The sequence below is a fragment of the Notolepis coatsorum genome, assembly GCF_963971535.1.
Source record: "Notolepis coatsorum genome assembly, chromosome: 11".
NCBI classification, from domain to species: Eukaryota; Metazoa; Chordata; class Actinopteri; order Aulopiformes; family Paralepididae; genus Notolepis; species Notolepis coatsorum.
The window spans coordinates 22,531,158-22,554,079 of NC_140175.1; the positions used below are offsets into that span (position 1 = coordinate 22,531,158).

The 22,922-nt window shown below is 45.5% G+C and overlaps 1 protein-coding gene across 1 annotated transcript in view; it reads right to left on the minus strand.

Annotated features, from left to right (window-relative positions):
- Nucleotides 1-22,922, minus strand: part of LOC311237010 (netrin-G2-like) — a gene marked incomplete at its 5' end in the record, with an annotated part of 56,643 nt that overhangs the window by 20,625 nt on the left and 13,096 nt on the right. The window contains one exon of the mRNA XM_084324817.1: nt 19,113-19,142. Coding sequence (XP_084180943.1) covers nt 19,113-19,142 — 30 coding nt within the window. The remainder of the gene's footprint in view (nt 1-19,112; nt 19,143-22,922) is intronic.

Consider the following 22,922-nt stretch of genomic DNA (forward strand, 5'->3'; position numbering starts at 1 on the left):
CTGCTTCAGGTTTTAGGGCTAGAGTGAGACATGGTCCTCTGCTTCAGGTTTTAGGGCTAGAGTGAGACATGGTCCTCTGCTTCAGGTTTTAGGGCTAGAGTGAGACATGGTCCTCTGCTTCAGGTTTTAGGGCTACAGTATAGTGAGGACCAGTGAGACAAGGTCCTCTGCTTCAGGTGTAATTTTTCCCCACACCCAAAAAACTATTTCACCCTCCAAAAAAAGAATATTCTGACGAAGTCCAGAGTTGCTGATTGGCCAGCTTTGCCATCTAGGGCACGGACAGAAAACGTGCCAGCCGAGCACTATTTCTGCTATTGCAGTGGTATCACTATCCCACGAAGGAACTGAACAGAAAGGTCAACTCATCTGTCAACAAAGCTATTGTTACATCAGATAACAAATATATATTTACAAAAAGGATCACCCATATGTTAGGGGTTCAACCCCCGAAGGGAGAAACTATTGTTTCTGAGCTGGTTTATTATTAATCTTCTCCTTCAGAAATGTTGGGGCACATTCCCATGAGATGGTACATGTTCTTTTTTTTGCCCACTGATTGGAAGTTGTGTGCAAGTGCTGCCCAGTAAATATGACCCCAACCGGCCTGATGGGGGGGGGGGGGGTTAGTGTACCTTGTGTATTTGTACTATAATTGTATTGCCTATATTTATGTCTTTCTACTATTACCCTGCCCATACCTGTACTGTACCTCCCCTCCTCCCTACCCCATGCTGCTATGACACCTGAATGGCCACTGCCGACCAACAAACTTCTTCAACTTCAATGAAGCGCGATGAATAAAAAAAACGATTGCATGAGATTAAACGTTTATACGCTCCATCACTCAATATTTTCTATTTTCTAAATATCAATTAACATCTATATCTCCATAAGTCTTCACTCAAATTCTACCGACATTGACACAGAGATTGTGCACATGCTTGATATGACAAATGGTGTTCAGATACTGTATGTCAAACAATGATGTTTTTAAGTTTAAACCGACAAAAATACCCCAGTCTGGCACGTGTGATGCCATTATGATGCCCCTCTAGCTCATGGAATGAACTCCAACAGTCCTTAACGCTTGAGATGTTCCCCTCTATTACGGAGTGTAAAACATTGATCTCCAACCGTTGTCAATCAAGTTGTATGTGTTTGAATTGATTTGTTATCCTTGCTTTTTTCCTGTGTGATTTTAATTTACTAAATATTTCAGTGTATGTTGGTACCTCACCACAGTCTTATGCAATTCCTTTGAAAGGCATCAGTACTATAACAAATGCGTTAGCTACTAACGTTATATACACAATATGTACAACGACACAATGATTTACATTATTACAAATATGGTAACGTGGTTGTGGCTTTTACAAATAGTGGTTAGCTTTAGAGATGAATGGCTATGATCACGGAGCAATAGTGTTAGGTGAAACAGAGACTAGCTCCGCGGCTAGTAGTAGCAAGGCTCTCTGCTTCCTGCCACTACCTGCCCTGTGACTCTCAGAGCCCCACGCTGCCCTGTAGCGTCTATTCGTGGCGTAGATAACTGACGTAGATAAGGGGGGCGTAATAGCGTAGGTCAGTGGCCAATCAGAGCGCAAAACTCGAACGCGGAAGCACGAATTGTTTGGGCTTCGAATAGACGCGTACAGTATACCAAAGGTCCGGAGCACAAGACTATGTATACCAAAGGTCCACAGAATATACTGGGACTCTAGTCTACGGTACTTACTAGTCTATTGGGACTCTAGTCTATGGTACATACTAGTCTATTGGGACTCTAGTCTATGAAACTGTACACACTAGTCTATTGGGACTCTAGTCTACTGTACATACTAGTCTATTGGTACTCTAGTGTATGAAACTGTACATACTATCAATCAATCAATCAATCAATCAATCAATCAGATTTATTTATATAGCACATTTAACATGACACGTGTCAACCAAAGTGCTGTACAGAGGGTAGATACACATAGATACATACAGTATTGACAACAATCACACTCCGTTTTATGGGCGGGCACACAGGCAAACACAGGAAAACAGGGCATGAGTCAGTGAACGGGAAAGGCTAGTAGGTAGAAGTGGGTTTTGAGCCTCGATTTGAAGGCATCTATCGAGGGGGCGAGCCTAATGGAGGTGGGGATGCTGTTCCACAGTGCAGGGGCTGCGACAGCAAAGGCACGGCCCCCCCCCTGAGCTTGAGGTTAGACCTCCGGACTGTCAGAGGAGCCTCTGATCGGCTGACCTGAGGGACCTGGTGTTGGAATAGGGGGATAGGAGGTCTGAGATGTAGGAGGGGGTGGGTGACCATTAAGGGCTTTAAAAACAAATAGGAGAACCTTAAAATCTATCCTGTAGCGTACTGGGAGCCAATGAAGGGAGGCAAGGACAGGGGTGATGTGGTCTCTCTAGTCTATACTAGTCTATTGGGACTCTAGTCTACTGACTATGAAGGATACCACTCACCCAAGATGATCCATCTTGATTATTTATCTGACCACCAACTATGTGCTAGTGATGTCACAACAATTGTATCCTATGATACTGTACTAGGCAAAGTACCACAATTACCGCAGCCCCTACAAATCGCTGCTGGCGGGACAAAACCTCATAACTCCAAAAACCCAACTTTTCAGCAGATGAAAAAAAACGAACACAGATTTGAGGGTGAATAGAGTTAGGAGGTTTAGACAGATGATCGGTTTAATGCTTTCCCATTGTTTAAACTTTGTAAAAACCCACACACACATATGGAGGATGATCTACGGAGTTGATTTATATCACAAAAAAAATATAAAAAAATTGAGTTATGAGGTTTTATCCCGCCAGCAGCGAAATGCACTTTGCCATGTCTTTTTAGTTTTATCTCTGTTAAATGTGATTAATCGCAGCCTATATCGTGTGATTAACAAACGAGAAAATTAACAATGGTTTGACAGCCCTACTAATGAACTATATCTGTGCCTCGTCCACCGCCGCCCAGAGACGATGGCTGATTAGCGGGCCGCCGGGGAGCCGCCTGCTGCACCGCGTGGGCTATCTGCAGCGCTCCCCCTGGAGGAACGCGCGCGCAGGCAGGCAGGCTGCGTATACGGGGTCATGCCGCTGCCATCCCGCTCCCCCGTGGAGCTCCCCCTCCCCCCCAGGCTACCGCGCTCCCGCCCACTGGTTCTCTCTCATCCCTCCTCGGGGCTCCAGCGGGACGGGACGGGGGGGGGGGGGCGCCGACAGCTGTTCTCGCAATAATTCACTCATCTGGCGCCGCGCCATCATTACATCGTCGTCAAAATGACCTCCGCGCACCTCCGCGCGCGCCGCGTATATAACTCCGCCCCCGTCCGTCCTCCCTCCCTGGCCCGAGTCTCTGTCGTGCCTTCACAGGCTCACGGGCACACACACACACACCGTACACACACCGTACACAGTACACACACACACCGTACACAGTACACACACACACACACTGGCGTACACAGTACACACACACACACACACACACACACCGTACACAGTACACACACACACACACCGTACACAGTACACACACACACACACCGTACACAGTACACACACACACACACACCGTACACAGTACACACACACACACACACACTGTACACAGTACACACACACACACACACACACACACACACCGTACACAGTACACACACACACTGTACACAGTACACACACACACTGTACACAGTACACACACACACACACCGTACACAGTACACACACACACACCGTACACAGTACACACACCGTACACAGTACACACACACACACACACCGTACACAGTACACACACTCTTTGGGAGAAAATAGGAACCGGGGTGTTTCAGAGGCTGGTGTAGCACAACAGAGAACATAAACGCATTTAATCTCAGTTACCCACTGAGCCACTGCCTGGAGGGAGAGAGCGCTTCACTCCGCTCCTGGCATTAATCTCAATCACTTCAACTCGTCCCGTCTGACACCAGACACTGGGAACCAGGGTGGCCTGGTTTCCCCTCGCGCTCTGTACTGGTTGGAGGAGTGTGTGTGTGTGTGTGTGTGTGTGTGTGTGTGTGTGTGTGTGTGTGTGTGTGTGTGTGTGTGTGTGTGTGTGTGTGTGTGTGTGTGTGTGTGTGTGTGTGTGTGTGTGTGTGTGTGTGTGTGTGTGTGTGTCTGTGTGTGTGTGTGTGTGTGTGTGCGTCTGGATGGAGTTGAGTGTTGCCGCTGCGCGTGACAGTGATGGAGCTCCTAGATCCTCACTGGCCATGTGACGGCGCCAAAAACAGCGCTGAGATTTGACCTCGTGGAACGTGATTGTATGACATTACTGACACGGTGTAAATCACAGTGTTGCATTATGTAGGCTACTGAGTGTACAGTTTTCAGATCGATCGATCGATCTATCGATCTATCTATCTATCTATCTATCTATCTATCTATCTATCTATCTATCTATCTATCTATCTATCTATCTATCTATCTATCTATCTATCTATCTATCTATCTATCTATCTGTCTGTCTGTCTGTCTGTCTGTCTGTCTGTCTGTCTGTCTGTCTGTCTGTCTGTCTGTCTGTCTGTCTGTCTGTCTGTCTGTCTGTCTGTCTGTCTGTCTGTCTGTCTGTCTGTCTGTCTGTCTGTCTGTCTGTCTGTCTGTCTGTCTGTCTGTCTGTCTGTCTGTCTGTCTGTCTGTCTGTCTGTCTGTCTGTCTGTCTGTCTGTCTGTCTGTCTGTCTGTCTGTCTGTCTGTCTGTCTGTCTGTCTGTCTGTCTGTCTGTCTGTCTGTCTGTCTGTCTGTCTGTCTGTCTGTCTGTCTGTCTGTCTGTCTGTCTGTCTGTCTGTCTGTCTGTCTGTCTGTCTGTCTGTCTGTCTGTCTGTCTGTCTGTCTGTCTGTCTGTCTGTCTGTCTGTCTGTCTGTCTGTCTATCTATCTATCTATCTATCTATCTATCTATCTATCTATCTATCTATCTATCTATCTATCTATCTATCTATCTATCTATCTATCTATCTATCTATCTATCTATCTATCTATCTATCTATCTATCTATCTATCTATCTATCTATCTATCTATCTATCTATCTATCTATCTATCTATCTATCTATCTATCTATCTATCTATCTATCTATCTATCTATCTATCTATCTATCTATCTATCTATACAGTATATATATCTACCCTAGCCTTTGTCTTTGTAATGGGGCTGGTGGTTAATGACACTTAACCACCATGTCTTCTTGTACAATCTAATGTACAATCTAATGAAGTAAATGGAGGAGGTTGTTGTTGTTTTCGTTTTGCTAATATGATTCTGTCTCTATCTTCTCTTGTTCCCTCCTCCCCCCTCTCTCTGTTCTATACTGTTCCTGTGTCAGTGGCTCCACAGGGAGCCAATGTCTATGAACCTTGTGCACACATCACCCCCGCTGAACTAGGACCTTCACTAGCCTACCACTGCCAACACTCATCTGCCTCCAGTCCATTTGCCTCCAGTCCATCCATCCATCCATTCCTCTCTCTCTCTCTCTCTCCTCCTCCTCTCTCTCTCTTTCTTGCGAGTGCACTCTCCACTCACCCACAGTAACTGGATTTCAGTGTCATTATCTAAACTGAACGAGCGCCCCTCTGACACCTGATCTGATGTTGTGCAGCGTAACCCGCGGTAGCAGCAGGATGTATATAGTGCACGAGAGCATGTTATTCAGTTTCCATGTCTTGTTGTTAGGAAGTAAAGCAATTCTATTTTCCAGGGGCTGCTACTCTATCATTGCGTTGAGAGCTTTGGGTGATCAGGCTTACCTTCTCTTCCAATAACACTTTGCTGCTCCGACGACTCCGCTTCGGTTGGTATCGGAGTAGTAGGGGTGGGGGGCGGGCCCTCTGTCTGGGCCTGATGGACTGACTCCTCCTCTGTGATTGGTTCAGATTCTCCAGGGATTGGTGGGATTTTGGGTGACAGTTCAGAATGTACATTGATTTTGGGGGACAGGTCAGAATGTTCACTGATTTTGGGTGACAGGTCAGAATGTTCACTGATTTTGGGGGACAGGTCAGAATGTTCACTGATTTTTGGGGACAGGTCAGAATGTTCATTGATTTTGGGGGACAGTTCAGAATGTACATTGATTTTGGGGGACAGTTCCGAATGTTCACTGATTTTGGGGGACAGTTCAGAACGTTCATTGATTTTGGGGGACAGTTCAGAATGTACATTGATTTTGGGGGACAGTTCAGAATGTACATTGATTGGCAGGGACAGGTCAGAATGTTCACTGATTGGCAGGGACAGGTCAGAATGTTCATTGATTTTGGGGGACAGGTCAGAATGTTCACTGATTGGCAGGGACAGGTCAGAATGTTCACTGATTGGCTGGGACAGTTCAGCTGACGCTATAGTGATTGGTCCTGGAGATGTGGACTCCTCTGACTCCTCCTCTGATGTAGTGGGTGTGGCCAGAGGCTCTCTTGTAACAGCAGGTGCCATAGATTCCTCCTGAGGGGCCAGAGGACTGACAGGTGTAGTGATGGTGGAGGTAGGGGCAGGTGACATGCCTTCAGACAGGTGAGTTTCAGCACCTGGAACAGTGGTTTCCATTAGGGGAGTGCTGGTGTGTCTGCTACTGCTACTAGTCGACGGCACATACAGTACTAGTCTACGGTACATACAAGTCTATGGTACATACTAGTCTATTGGGACTCTAGTCTACAGTACATACTGTACAAGTCTATTGGGACTCTAGTCTACTGGCTATGAAGGATACCACTCACCCTCATGATCCATCTTGATTATTTATCCGACCACCAACACTATGTGCTAGTGATGTCACAATAATGCAATTGTATCCTATGATACTGATGATGAATACTGTACTAGATAAAGTATCACAATAATTAGGGATGTCCTGATTGGAAATATTCAAATTGAACTATATTGATCAAATTCAGAATAATTTTTAAACAACTAACCTTTGTACTGTCTTTTACTATTATCCACTTAGCCACTAAGTAATCTACCTTGCATATATTGCTACCTACTATGCAAAATGATGTCTATACTACTATGCACTCAAGAATGTACAGTAGCACTCAAGTTCGACACTGTTTGAGTTGTACCCTTCCTGCTAACTTGATGTACAGAGCTGTAAGTCGCTTCGGATAAAAGCGTCAGCTAAATGACTAAATGTGAATGTGATGTAAAGGACTTTGATTGGAATCGGGGGCAAATTTTGGCAAGACATTTGTTATTTGTGACTCAGCAGTTACAGTACATCCAAATCGTACTGTTAGTGCAGGTATTGCAGGCCTGGTACCCGGTACATGAGGGCTTGGCATCACAGTGGTTTTCTACGCACGTAACACATCACATATGCGCTTAGCAAAGCAGGGATGCTGTCTCGTCTACAACAGCAGGTCTCTACGCGGCAGCGACTACTCTATTCGACCCCTATACCGTACCTTGTCGAGGGGTGAGAGGGCTGAACTCCGAGTCGCCTGCATCGGGAGAGGAGCTCCAGAAAGCGACGGACTCTATGTGAGAAGAGAAGGGGACAGAGGCTCAGTGCCGTTTTCGACCAAACAACAGCGCCGTCGCTCTGCCACGCGGCGCACTGCCACTTTTAGGTTGAGCCGTTACGTAATCCCATGACATGTGCCTGTCTACACAGATGGACTCACTAGCTGTTCCCAAGACGCATGTTCAGGCACTGACGCACACGCACGCACACACACACACACACACACACACACACACACACACACACACATACACAGAGCGGAAAACACAGCCTTGGTCTATATGCACATTTACTCACTCACTCCCGCTCAATTACACGTACTCAAATGCAGGCACACGCGCTCAAACACACATAAAAAATTTGCATCGCCCTCCCCGGCCAACCCACGCGAGCACATTCGCATATAATGAGATCATTTGTCACTTGCATTAATGTAGGCAAAATAAATGATAACAATAACGTTTAATGCCACCTGTCAGTCTTAGCATTCCCATCATCTATTAGCGGGGGCGCTAGACAGTGATTTAGCTCCTGCGCTAATGATGTCATTGTGATTCAGGGCCAGTTAACGTTTTGCCAGAAACACCTAATGACTGCGGGCTGAGTGACAGCATGGATGTTGTTAATGTTTCACACGGGTTCCCAGACATGATCCAGGCTCCTGGTCCGCGGCCACCACGTCGGCCCTTTGTGAGACTCAACGGGCCTTTCTTCTTCTTTTCAATGGAGCAAAGTGGGATGAGGATGATGCCCACAGCACAAAGGACTGTCTTTTAACTGTTATATGTACTGTGTGTGTTTGTGTGTCTATGTATGCAGTCTATCTCTTATATGTACTGTGTGTGTGCGTGTGTCTGTCTATGTACAGTATGCAGTCTATCTGTTATATGTACTGTGTGTGTCTGTCTATATACAGTATGCAGTCTATCTGTTATACTGTATGTACTGTGTGTGTGTGTGTGTGTGTGTGTGTGTGTGTGTGTGTGTGTGTGTGTGTGTGTGTGTGTGTGTGTGTGTGTGTGTGTGTGTGTGTGTGTGTGTGTGTGTGTGTGTGTGTGTGTGTGTGTGTGTGTGTGTGTCTATCTACTCTCTGTTATATCTGTTATGTACTCTGTGCACATTCCACCCGCTGAGACCTGGCAGAGCAGACTCAGGAGAGGTGTTGGAGTCATGTTGGGGTAGTGAACGCTGGTTGGATACAGATCTATAGAGGGGGTTTAGGATTCGGTTTCTCTGACCGCCCCCCTCCCCCCTCGCCACCCACCCGTATGTCCAGCTGACCAATAGGCGAAGGGCTCCGTGGATCAGACTCAGGATCAGCCAGTGGATCGTTAATCCTCGTCAGAGCATGCTCAGTGCGGTGAGGGAGGCTGGCAGACTACACTACACTACAGCAAGCACACTAGTCCATCTCGCTCCCTCCTCAGTGAGCCTGGCAGAGGCTACTTTCCTTAACCCTTCCACTACCACTCTACCAAATAGTTAACCCTTTCACTGCGACACTACATAAGGATAACCCTTTCACTGCCACACGACAAAGGGTTTACCCTTTCACTACCACACTACAGAAGGTTACCCCTTTCACTACCAAGAGTCGTAGTGAAAAGGTTAACCGTCTGTAGTGTGGTAGTGAAAAGGTTAACTGTCTATAGTGTGGTAGTGAAAGGTTAACCTTCTGTAGTGTGGTAGTGAAAGGGTTAAAGATAGTCTACTTTAAAGGCTTAACACTTTCTGCGCCAATCACGTAATATTATGTGTTTGCTCGACCAGCGGCTGAACGCCAAACATGTAATATTACGTTTTTAGATCCTTTGATATTTTTCCTCTGATCCCCGTTCGAATTCATCATCCGGGTCATTCTAGCCATCCCTGGGTTGTTTGTATAAATTGGAATTGCAATGCCGATCGAATATCACCAGGTGGCAGTATTGTCTGTGTCTGAACTGGAATTGCATTGGCGTGGCTCCTCCTCCTGCTTGAACAGAGATTCACATTGATCGCCTCGAAATTCCGTTGCCTAAGCGTATTTTACAATCGAAACGTGTATAGACATATACACTGGTAATCGCGATGGCGATGCGATCACTTGGAATTATTCTTTTTGGAATACATTCTGGCTAAGTAAGATAAGGTATATTCTATGTCTATTTTACCGAACCTGAAACGTGTTTTTCTAATGATCACAGTAAAACATGCTCGGCAAACACGATCACAGTTTTGATGATTTTGTGAAGGTACATAGGTACATGTTATATACCTTTGATTTGGGAGTATTTGGGGGTTCAGGGAATTAACCAGAACGATTTGGGCTTATTGCACATAACGTGTTTTATCTTGCAATCTATGAAAAAAGACTGGATTATCTTGGAAATGCGCGATGTTTAGCGTGTAATAAACTACAAACTACAGTGTGTAGAAACAAAAAAAATGTCCATGTTGCACTACAAGTAGTGTCTGTCAAATGAGCCACACTATTGTCTCCACAGCTATAATACAGAACACACACACAGCTTCGCAAACATAGTGAAACACTGCGGAAACGACTAATTTAAGCTGGCCATCTAGCGGTAGACATGGATAAAACAGCTGGTGCAGAAAGTGTTAATGGGTAATCCAGCATGAACAAAAACAAAACACGGGATAGAGAAAAATGTCATTCTGGAATTGATTGATGGAGAGGACAGGTAAAAAAAACTCAAATCAATGCCAAGGTTTGCAAAATGTATAATCCATAAAGAAAGGTGTGTCCTCTGTGTCTGTTCTCAGATGTATTCACTGTGTTCTAGTCTACTAGCCAGAAGGACAAAGTATGTGGCATTTGAGCTCAAATGAGGCCTATACATCATAATAAAACTCTTGATGGGATCAGTCTCGCACCAAAAGTATTTCACTGAGATATTAAAGACAAAATTGGAAATGTAAAAAATAATTAAATACTTTTTTCTTTTTTTTACTAGATGTTAATGAGAAGGGAATATAATTTCATGGCTCTCCTATAAGAGTAGGTTATACCCTATTAACATCCTTCTGGCTCCGAGCCCTCCATATTCCCAATATCATACTGTATACAACTCCATACAAAAAAATGACATTGACATCATCTGTGAATGGACTCGAGTCACCGATGATGATGATGATGATGATGATACAGTTGTTTTTCTTATCAGGAAATATAAATTAAGAGGTTTATGTGATTCCAATACAGGTGTTAGATATCAGTGTTGATTAGATCTGACCCAGCCTATGATGTAATGGAATGTAGTTCATAACATAACTTGTCACCTGCGGTGTCCCTCAAGGGTCAGTTCTCGGCCCCCGTTCTGTTTAGCCTCTACATGCTCCCCCTCGGCCATGTCATCAGCCATGTCATCAGCCATGTCATGAGTCGTGTCATCAGCCATGTCATCAGCCATGTCATAAAGCATGTTATCAGTCATGTCATCAGCCATGTCATCAACCTGGGATGGGATGTAATTTCATTGCTATGCTGATGACACACAACTGTACCTAAAAACCAGACCAGCCCTGTCTGCAGCTTCTTCATTGTTGTCCACCTGCCTTGAGGAGATAAAGGCCTGGATGGAAAGCAGCTTCCTTCATCTAAATAGCTCCAAAACTGAGGCCCCCCCTGGTTGGCAGCCCACACCAGGTCCAGTTGTTGCCCATAACTCACATCACCTTTTCTGGCCAAAACCTTCGCCTTTCTTCATTAGTCACCAATCTGGGCGCTAGGTTCCACCCTCACTTGACATACCATGCCCACATCAAACATACTGTATGTGCAAAGCCTCCTTCTATCCTCAAGAAGAACATTTCCAAACTCTGTCCCACCCTAAACCTGTCAGATGCTGAGAGACTTGTCCATGCTTTTATCTCCTCAAGGACTGGACTACTGCAATGCACTTTTCATCGGGATCCCTGGCAGGAGTCTCCCAGAAGCTCCGGTACAACCAAGCCAGCGCTGCTGCCAGCATCCTGCTGAGGATGAGAAAGCACCATCACATCACACCCACCCTACACTCACTGCACTGGCTCCCCCGTCTCCTTCACGACTGACTTCAAACTACTGACTTCAAACCTCTACCTGCAACTTAAGATCCAGCAACAGCCTGCTTCTCTGTGCCCCCCCAGGACCAAGCACCAGACCACAGGGGGATCAGGCCTTCTGTTCGCCTGTGGAACCATCTCCCTGATCACCCGAGGGCCTGATCAACCACAGAATGGTGATGCTTTTAAAAAGCCTTAAAAACCCACCTTTTTAATATCCACATATAATGTATGCTGTATATACCGTATATATATGTATTCTCACCGCATATCTATCCACACCTGTCTGTACTTGCACAGACTACTCATACTAGTTACGCTGCTGGCCAGTATGACTACCACCATACTGTCTTTATACCTGTATCGCTGTACATATTAATACTACAACTCTGTACATACATCTGATTAGCACTACACTAAGTAGTACTAACTTGTATATTTTGTACTCAGTTTAATCACCTGTACATTGTATATTACTATTGCACTTTACTGTCACATTTGCACTCTGGTTGGACACCAAACTTGTACTTGTACTTGTGCTGTGTGTGTGTGTGTGTGTGTGTGTGTGTGTGCGTGTGTGTGTGTGTGTGTGTGTGTGTGTGTGTGTGTGTGTGTCTCTGTGTGTGTGTGTCTCTCTGTGTGTGTGTGTGTGTGTGTGTGTGTGTGTGTGTGTGTGTGTGTGTGTGTGTGTGTGTGTGTGTGTGTGTGTGTGTGTGTGTGTGTGTGTGTGTGTGTGTGTGTGTGTGTGTGCGCGCACACAGTGGTGGCAGCTCCAGTGTGAGATTGGGACCTCAGACCTCGGATCCCCCGGAGGAAAGGGAGAGGATGAGGATGATTTATGGTTTTCACTGAGCCACACCATATGCCAACCATATATCTACACACTATACACACACACACACACACACACACCGGACTGATAACGAGGCTCTCTCACGTTTGAGGTCAGGTCCATGCCAAGTGGACTACTCTAAACATACGATCATTTTGCATATATCACTCAATAATCTTCGTGACTGGTGTCCTACATTAGATGTGAAAACACACTGTGATGTGATAAGAGTAAATATTGCAACCAGCGGGAACAGTGCAGCTTCAGTAAAAATGAAATGGGGCAGAATAATGTTCTTGATTATAGCAAGGGGGGGAGGAGGAGGAGGGGGGGGGGGGCTGAAGTTGTCTGTCCTTCACTGCAGACACTACAAGAGAAGTGTAGCTTTCTTTAGACGACCCTTTACATCTTCTGTCAGCCTTTCCTCAATCACAGCTAATCACTGAATACGTTGAGCTCCTTCCTTTCCGTCAGCCTAACAAACAACAAAAGTGCTGTGCTGTTTCGACAAAAGCTCTTAATGGATTTTTTTTTAAACTTAAAAAAATAAAGAAGTCAGACGACATCACAGTGGTCCCGGAACTCCAGCTCCTCCCACCTCCTAAGTGCTTTCCCGGGCAGAACACAAGGCGGGCCATTCTTGCCACGATGGCAGGTTTAAATTTAGCATGAGGGCGAGCAGCTTTTTGAGGACCACTTTACATGCTGACGGCTGACAGGATGTATTCACGTCCATTCTGGGTCGCTTAAAGGAACACGCCAACATTTTGGGAAATTTGTTTACCGTCTTCTCCAGGGAGAAACAAGAAGATAGATACCAGTTTCCTCTCTGTGCGTTCAGTAGAAAGCTATCTGGCTGCACGTTAGCCTAGCTTAGCACAATGAGCGTATATGACCGGTTAGCCTTCGGGAGAGGTGTTAGTTGGACAATGCCTAGGCTAACCGGTCATGTCCGCTTCCATTCATTGTGCTAAGCTAGGATAAGGTGCAGCCAGAGGGGAAACTGGTATCTATCTTCTTGTCTCTCTCTGGAGAAGACAGTAAGCTAATTTCCCAAAATGTTGGCGTGTTCCTTTAAAGTTAGTCAGTCAGAACAAATAAAGTCCGGCTGTCCATAGCTCAATGCCGACACTCTCTTTGAAAAAAAATTTATCCACTTTTTCTCCTTATTTTTCTATTTTTTCTCCCATCCCAATTTCGCCTCGCCAATTCTCCCTTCAATTCTCCCCTCCCCTGTCTCGAACGTTGCTAGACTATGCCTCCCACTGGTCGGCTGCAGTGAGGACCAAGCCTTGCATCACGTGTCCCCTCCGGTACACGAGGAGGCAGCTGTCACATCTTTTCACCTGTACAGCACGATCTCTCAGTGGCGAGCAGTAACGCGGCTCACGCTGCCCCCGTTACTTCCTGATTCTGCTGTACAGGCACACCAACCGACCTGTAGGAGTCGCTGTCCACAACGTCCAATCCCCACCCACCAGCTTTCCCACCCCTAACACTGCCAATTGTGTTAGTATGAACGACCAGCCAAGCTGGTAGCAACGCAGAGAGCTGGGCTTGAACCCAGCATCTCCTGTGTTAGTGGCGAGCGCCTTGCCCACTGCGCCACTTAGCCGCCCAATGCCGACACTCTCTCTCCAGCAGAGACAACAACCCACGTCTGACATGAAAGATGCTGTAAGTGGTGTTTTTTGTTTGTTAAAATACGTGGTCTACATGTTCAAATAATAGCTCTACATTCCGACAGCCATCACTGATATATAACAGGAAATGTATTTCCACTGCAGAGCTGAGGGACTGGGAGACCTGTGTTACTGACCCATGTCACTCTATATCAGTGATGGCTGTCGGAATGTAGAGCTATTATAATAGAACATATTATAACACTTATTTTAACAAAAGAAGAATACCACTTACAGCACCTTTAACACATTGGGTGCCAACGACAAGAAATCTTGTTGTTGGCCGCTATGCCAGTGCCAATGACGAGAAATCTTGTTATTTAATCGTTATTTCTTTTATTAGCGATATCCATTTATTTTTCATCCATCCAGCCTCACGTTATCAAAGGGCAAATGGCTCGGAAAGGGCAAATACCGCCCCCTATCGTCTCCCGGATGGTATTGCACCCATTGGAATGGAGTCAATGGAAATGCATGAAGAAAAAAAACTCCGGATTCCACATTTTACTTCTGAGCCATGTAACCTGAGACTATTGCATTCATTGAGGCAACCGAAAGCAGCATGGATTATCTGTGTCAAGGTCTAACGTTGGATCAATAAACGCGATCGATATTTGGAATGGCGATCAGGAATTGGATTAATCTTTTTGCAGAACATCTGATGTGAGGTAAGGACTTTATTTTACCAGTCTTGGGGTAATCAGATGTTTTTTCACAGATTTCACAACATGTCTCATATGTGTGTGTGTGTGCGTAACGTTAGCGCCAGGCAGGGCATAGATAATCGATTTTTCAGCCTGCTTCTTGTAAGATTCTGGTAGTGAATCCGTAAAATCAAAACAACCGTGTGCACAGTGAACTCACATTTTTGATCGGAGCGCTGTTTCCCCTACAGCGCTGGTTCGCCTCCTGACCGCTCGACTCGCCGCTCTCTCCCAGGGCTGGCCGGCTTTGCTTCGATCATGATTCTCCCACACATTGATGACTGTTGTCCACTGTCGCCCCATTATTGAAAAAGTCTTTATCCGTTGTTCTTATCTCTTGCTTTCTGGCTGTCATCAACAACCAACTGTTCCCATTGTTTTAATCTCTTGCAAATCCGGGTCCCAACGGCACCAACTGTAAGATTCTGATCAAACTGGCCAGTCTTCGTCTGTTTGGCCCTCCATCCAATTCCTCTGCGTTGTGTACTTTTAATGGTCCTGACGTCTCCGATACTGGTAGATAAGATCCTTATCTTCCCCCGTTAGTGCAATCCATAAACCATAATACTTCTCCACTTCCGTAAGAATTCGACACTTCGACACTGAAATACCTTACAAGGAAAAGCGTGGTTTTATTTCTCTAAACAGAAACCTCAGCTCAGATGTTAACAGATTGTATTGTCCTTGAAGAGTATATTTCTAATGATCTTTCGGTGTGTTCATATTATCGTCCTTTTGCTGTTCAGTCCAATAGTGTTCAGGCCTGTTCGTTAGCCTAAGACCATCCTCGTGGTAGCCGAAGCTACTGGTGATGTGCCATTCTCCCCCCCCCCCCCCTCTCTCTCAATGAGAGGAGAGAGTCTCTTCTGGTTTCTTCCCTCTTAGTCTCAGTCAGATTTTAGTCTGGCTTCCACCCGGAAACACCGTTCGACTCATAGATGTTCGTCGTCGCAACGACGGCCCCGCCTTCTGGTTGTCATGCGACGTGTTGTCATGACAACTGCATAACCTTTAACACTAATAAACTCACGTTTCATTAAGATGAACCTCTCTCCCTCCTGTCCTGGGAGACAGTACACTCTAATCTCAGATGTTCTTCTAAGGAATTCATAACAAAACCCTTGCTGACGCGGCCTGTGCCTGTGAAACCACTGGTTCCACCACCGTTCTATCACCGTCTCCTGCTTCCATGCACATTTCGATCTACCATTTTAGCTGTGGTCATCTCTCCCCAATCTATACATCATATACATTGAAAAAGCACCGTTTTCTCTCATTCTCTAGCGTGCATAAGTACACATATACTATCGATAATCTAGCGTTTATTTGAAAACGATTCATAAATAGGCCGAAAAATTACAACGTGTTTTGTGTATTCCAGTAAAGGGCTATTTTCGCGGATTTTTCTGGAATCACTAGAAATCTTCAAAACTATACTCGTATTCAAAACGGTATAAAACGGAAATGTACTGATAAAAAAACAATCCGTTTCGTACATGTTGACTGCAAGCAAGTCATTGATAAGCGACGGTTGTATTAGACACATAGCCATAATTTAAGATATAGTTTATGCGTTCGCAAATATCCCCGTCCTCTCATTGACTAAAGCGCTGGCACTCAAGCGATAAATAGCGCACCCCTTGCTGGCAACCAATGTGTTAATGTCCCCACCATGTAAGGCCAGGGCGCTAGCCCACGTGCATTTTAAAGGGGAACTATTTTACTATTTCTTTCACTATTTGGGCACTTTTACACAATTCCTGTGAGTCTATGGAACACCTCTGTAATATATATATTTTTTTTATTCATTGTTTTGTATTTCTAATCAAGTCCTCAAAAACAGCATTTTTCTACCTCAAGATCTCGAGCCGTTTTGAGCCTGGGACGCAGGTGCAGGTGCCACCTAAACCACTGTGCAGCGGCGTCGTCCGCCTGAACATTAACATGCAGCAGTGACTATATGACATCACATATAGGCACATTTTCAAACGACTCAGTTCAGTGAGGGTGAATATTGTGAGAGGAGAATTGGAAGAATGCGCCAATATGAGAATTTTGAGACATAGATCATATTAATATAAGTCCACATAGCTAGGAAACGATGCTAAACACTCAAAAAGGCCATTTATAAGATAGTTCCCCTTTAAGATCTCGGACGACTTGCTGGATTGATCATTTACGAAGTACATAAAGGCACAAACGCACACCGTCAACTGAATGTGAGCACACACACACACACACACAAAGCATACAGTATTCACTCAGTCTCAGGCATACATCTGCTAGACTGTCTATTATGGTCTCATCTACTGCTAATCTACTCCTACTGCGCACCTTCCTGAGTGGTGGCGGCGGTGGGCTCCTCAGTAACAGCTGGGGACCGCTCAGCTTCTGAGGTGGCAGTAGTGGGTATCAAGACACTTCCTGTTTCGGCGTCAGCTCCAGGGGTGGTGAGGGTGAGAGGTGTGTGTGAAGGCGATGATGTGACTAGTAGTAACAAGCACAGTTAAAGGTGTTGATAACAAATAATATAAAAAAATAAATAAAAAACAGGCCCTATCTACTATAGTGGTAGATGGTGCAGTTATATAACAGCTTTTATCCAAAGCGCTTTACAATTTGTTCCTCACATTTTTACACACTCACACACCGACGGCGGAGGTGCCGACCTGCTCTTTGGGAGCAATTAGGGGTTAAGTGTCTTGCTCAAGGACACTTCAACATGCTGCCGGGAGGAGCGGGAATCGAACCAGGAACCTCTGGATGGGATTACCACCAGACGACTGCTCTACCTCCCGAGCCACTGTCCTACCACACTACTATGTGAGCCAAGGCGCAAAAAGCTTAAAACTACATCCTGCTTGCTGGCAAGTGATATTCTATTAGTACTGAATGATATGTAGGCCTACTAATATCTCTTAATATCCATATCTAACATATCTAGCTTTCCTTTTGAGGCATGACTTTGACAGATGCAAATAGTTAATTGTGCAAAACTTGTCACCAGTGCGCCTTTTTCACATTCTTCCCCTGGGGAGGGAGAGCTTCTCTGTACTTTTCCCGCAATCTGATTAGTGATGTCACTAATAAGTCCAACCTATCACGGCGATGTGGTAACTCGACACCCTCGGCCTCAGCGCACGCAGAGAGCTGAGCGGGTAGCGAGCGACGCGTCTTCAAACAACACGCGCCGCCGCTGACTTGGAAGTCCAAGATTGTTGCCAATTTGCATATTCATGACTCCTTGTTATTCTCAACGAGGCTAAAGGTGTAGAGAGATTCCCCTAAGCCATTATTCAGTAGTTTATTGAACAATTTGAAAGAAAAAAAAACACACATTTATACCAATTGTTATTCAATATAGAAAATATTTTTAAGGGCTTAAAATACATCTGGAGGGGATCTTTAAATCCACAGTTCAGAGTCCTTGATGGTCTTGTCTGTTGGGCTGGACTGGAGTAGAGCTCAGCGCTGTAGGGCTTGATGTTGCTACTTACCTGATTGTTTCTGCCTAACAGCTCAGCGGCTGAGAGCCTCTCCACGGAGAGAATCCATAATCAAATTCCCTTTTATTCCTGCCTCTCCAAGCTCCTCACCCAGGAATCACACCGCATTACAACACACTAACATACCCCTTACCCCCTCTCTCTATCTCTCCCCCCCCTCTCTCTCTCTCTCTCTCTCTCTCTCTCTCTCTCTCTATCTGTTTATTTTCCTCCTCTGTCCTATCCCTCTCTTCGCTGTTCCGCCCCCCACCACCCACTCTCAACCCCCCGCCTCTCTCATCCCCCCTTTCTTGCTGCATCCGTCCATCGGCGGTCTCTACGACACTGACTTCGGTCTAAGTAGGAGAGGCAGAGCCGTGGAAGACAGTGTGTGGATGTAATAATAATCACACGGCAGCGGGGAGGCCTGTTAATAATGAAGCAGATACAGGACCCGAGCCGAAGCACCGAGAGGGGGAGACGGCAACATGAGTGACCTAGACTAGCGAGCTGAACATCACAGCAGATGGGGAGAGAGAGAGAGAGAGCGAGAGAGAGAGAGAGAGAGAGAGAGAGAGAGAGAGAGAGAGAGAGAGAGAGAGAGAGAGAGAGAGAGAGAGAGAGAGATGGAGATATGGATGGATGTAAATCATGATACATGAAACAAAAACGTGTCTGTGTGCGCGAGCGCGTGTGTGTGTGCGTGAGTGTGTTATTGTGTGTGTGTGTGTGTGTGTGTGTGTGTATGTGTGTGTGTTATTGTGTGTGCTGGGGAGGTTGTTGAGACATAAAGAGGGAGGGCTGAACGTCCCGTCCTCTGTGTTGTTGCTCAGTACTTACTGGAACCGGAGGGAGAACCAGCGATCGCACCTGAAAGAGAAGAGAAAAGGGGACAAAGACGAGAGAGGAGTTGAAAACGTGTTCGTCTGTGCGTTCCATTCACCTAAAAGACTTACGTCTGGCTCGTTCATCAGAGGGATTTAGGGATGCTCGATATTGGCTTTTTTACCGATACCGATATACCGATATTGTCCAACTCTTAATTTCCGATACCGATATCAACCGATATCAACCGATACCGATATATGCAGTGTCCCGGACATCCCTAATTATGGTACATAATAGTAAAAAGACAGTATGTAAGGGTTATTATTATTATTATTATTATTATTATTATTATTATTATTATTATTATTATTATTATTATTATTGTTTGATAATAAGATATAGTTTGAAGAGGTGTGTTTTTAGCTGATGGCCAGGTTTGGCCAGCTGTCCTGACTGTGGCGGAGAGTTCATTCATGTGGAGCGAGGACCGAGAATAGCTTTGATGACCCCCCCCTCCCCCTCCCCCAGGTGCTCAGATAGGAGTGTGTGTCTGAGTCTGTCTGAGCGTAGGGGTCTTGAGGGTGTGTAGTTGACCTGGAGGTTAGAAGGCGTACAGCGTTCCCCTCGCTGTACGCCCAGGTCAAGGACCTCGAAGCAGATTTGTGCTTCGCAAAAATGGAAAGCCAGTGCAGCTCTCTGAGAAGTGGCGTAGTAAGGTGGGCTGGACTTTCGTAGATTGAAGATCAGGCGGGCCGAGTATCGTAGCATGTGTCACGCGTGTAGACAGAGACGTTATTTAGTTACCATAGCAACCAGTTTTTTTTTTTACACGTTTCTTTTCCCACCTAAGATTACCGTAGCTGCGTGTTCTCCCTTCTAGTCACAGTGTTGTCACAGCGTTTTTTTTATGCCGGTACAACACGACGATCATTTAACGATAATCATCTGCTAATTTGATTACAATCGCCTGTTGTTTGTTTGTGACCACACTGGTCCCGTGATCGAATGCTATGAAGAATTCACCCCTCGGGTTTCATTTGAGCTTTCATTTGAGCTAGACATCTAGCGTTTAAATTTCTTTTTGCATGTTTACAAGCGTTTACAGTTGTGAGTGTACAAAGGGTGCTATGATAATGGGCCAAAAACCCCAGGAACTAGGTTAGCTAAGGATGAGACGACATGAGAGGAGCAAGGAGAAGAAGAGCTGCTGTGGCCTGGGCTAAGATACATTGTGCTCTGCAGTGTGTGTGTGTGTGTGTGTGCAACTGTGCGTATATATACATGTGTGTGTGTGTGTGCGTGTATGTTCTAAGGAGGAGATGTAGGGAGAGGCTGCCCTAGATTATTATTTTATCATAGCTAGCTAGCTGGCTACATTCTCTGAGTGGATCCCCCCCCACGCACCCTCCCTCTCTGCACCAAGGTGAAGACAACTGTGGGGGAACTCAGCCTTTCCCTCCACGTCTCTCGTCCGCTCTCTCTCTTTCTCCTCCATCCACTCTCTCTCATCCACTCTCTCTCTCATCCACTCTCTCTCTCATTCTGTTTCTCGTCCGCTCTCTTTCACATCCTCTATGTCTCTCGTCCGCTCTCTTTCTCCTCCTCTGTCTCTCGTCCGCTCTCTTTCTCCTTCTCTATGTCCACTCTCTCTCATCCACTCTCTCTCATTCTGTTTCTCGTCCGCTCTCTTTCACATCCTCTATGTCTCTCGTCCGCTCTCTTTCTCCTCCTCTGTCTCTCGTCCGCTCTCTTTCTCCTTCTCTATGTCCACTCTCTCTCATCCACTCTCTCTCATTCTGTTTCTCATCCACTCACTTTCACATCCTCTATGTCTCTCGTCCGCTCTCTTTCTCCTTCTCTATGTCCACTCTCTCTCATCCACTCTCTCTCATTCTGTTTCTCATCCACTCTCTTTCTCCTCCTCTGTCTCTCGTCCGCTCTCTTTCTCCTTCTCTATGTCCACTCTCTCTCATCCACTCTCTCTCTCATTCTGTTTCTCATCCACTCTCTTTCTCATCCTCTATGTCTCTCGTCCGCTCTCTTTCTCCTCCTCTATGTCTCTCGTCCGCTCTCTTTCTCCTTCTCTATGTCCACTCTCTCTCATCCACTCTCTCTCTCATTCTGTTTCTCATCCACTCTCTTTCTCATCCTCTATGTCTCTCGTCCGCTCTCTTTCTCCTCCTCTATGTCTCTCGTCCGCTCTCTTTCTTATTCTCTCCCACCCCCCCTCGCCTCGTCCTTGTTAAGTCGTCACGCAACTTGGCTTGATCTCGCTTTTCCATTCAAGACCTTGACAGGTGAAAGGGATTCCTCTGCATTCATCACGGCACGTTGTATTATTGACAGGCCGCGGCGTATATATCTTTTCAAATCACAAGGTTTTTCCATAAGCATCGCATCAGTCAATGTTTCATGTAGCAGGATGTAAAGGCTGCCTGGCGGCGGGGGGGGGTTGGTTTGCGTTCACATTTCCAACCCAAGAGGCATTGTTTGTTTGAGGTCTGATAAGGACATGATTACTTGTCACTCACGTCAGTGCTGCTAACACACATTAGACGTGAACAAACACTTAACACTTTGGTTGCCTTGGGTTAAATTAATGATATACCATAGATTGCCAGCGCTATTTGTCTATGGAGAAAGTCCCCTTCTTTGCAGGGCTATAACTTTTTAAATTCTATTGCTACATTGCCATTATTAGGGCCCATTCAAAGTCCTATATGTATTGTTCATTGTGTAGCAACGTTAAACTTTTTCATTCACATATTCATAGTAAAGTATGGTCTAATGTATAAGTATGTTTTCATCTCTTTCTGCAGCTTTCTCCAGAACGTGATATATAGCCCCAAATGCATTATATTGATGATGAAATACAGTTTGATGGCAATCAGCGCGATATAAAAAATTCCAACTAGACGTACTTCTAGAAGTTACTACACGTCATCTGATGTTGACCGGATGGGCGAGGGGGCGTTTATAATTCCGTGGGCAGCGTTATACCAATCATCTAATGTGGGTCAAATGTTGATAATAGCAGTTAGTATCGAAGACGGTAACGTTACACGCTAAAACTCACCCCAGTCTCCGCGCGCCATTGGGCGATCATCGTCGAGTAAAAATTTTATCATTATGGGATATATTTTTACCCGGTCCATCTCCAGCTTGTATAATGGTATATACGTCCAAATCATGTTGTTTATCGAGTTATTGCCAATCGATCACCGTGTAGCGTGACGAGCCAGAGTCCCATGAACCATAGCGAGCGCCCGGAAGTACTACGGTCGTCATGACAACCTCTATTCAATATCCTGTGTGGCGATTGCGCCGATCGGCCACCAGATGGCGCTCCTGAACCGCCAGAGAGCTCAGTGGGTCCTGCTGGTGGATCTCAGGCCAGCGGAGGGGGAATATGAATCCGATCGCAGATTTTTGAAATATTGATATAAGGACGCTGTACAGCGTCCCCCGGCAACTTTAGCATGGCCAGCAAAGACGTGAAAAGACGTGTCCCGGCAGTCAAAGTGTTAACGGCCTCGAAGGCGTGTAAAAAAACAAACAAACATGTAAAGTGGTTATTGTCAATCACTCAGTCGATCACTCTATATTTATTATATTAATATACGCTATTAGTCGATCACGCTATATTTTGTGTACAGTGATGGGGCTATCCTGTGTATACGGTTTACTTTGCTTACTCATAGTATATATTCAGATTTGATTTCTTATTGCCCAACATATAATATAACCGATAAGGGCGTACAGACCCTCCTCTGCACCTTTGATTAGAGTTTACTTTCTCATATTCTTATATTCAGAGTTAAT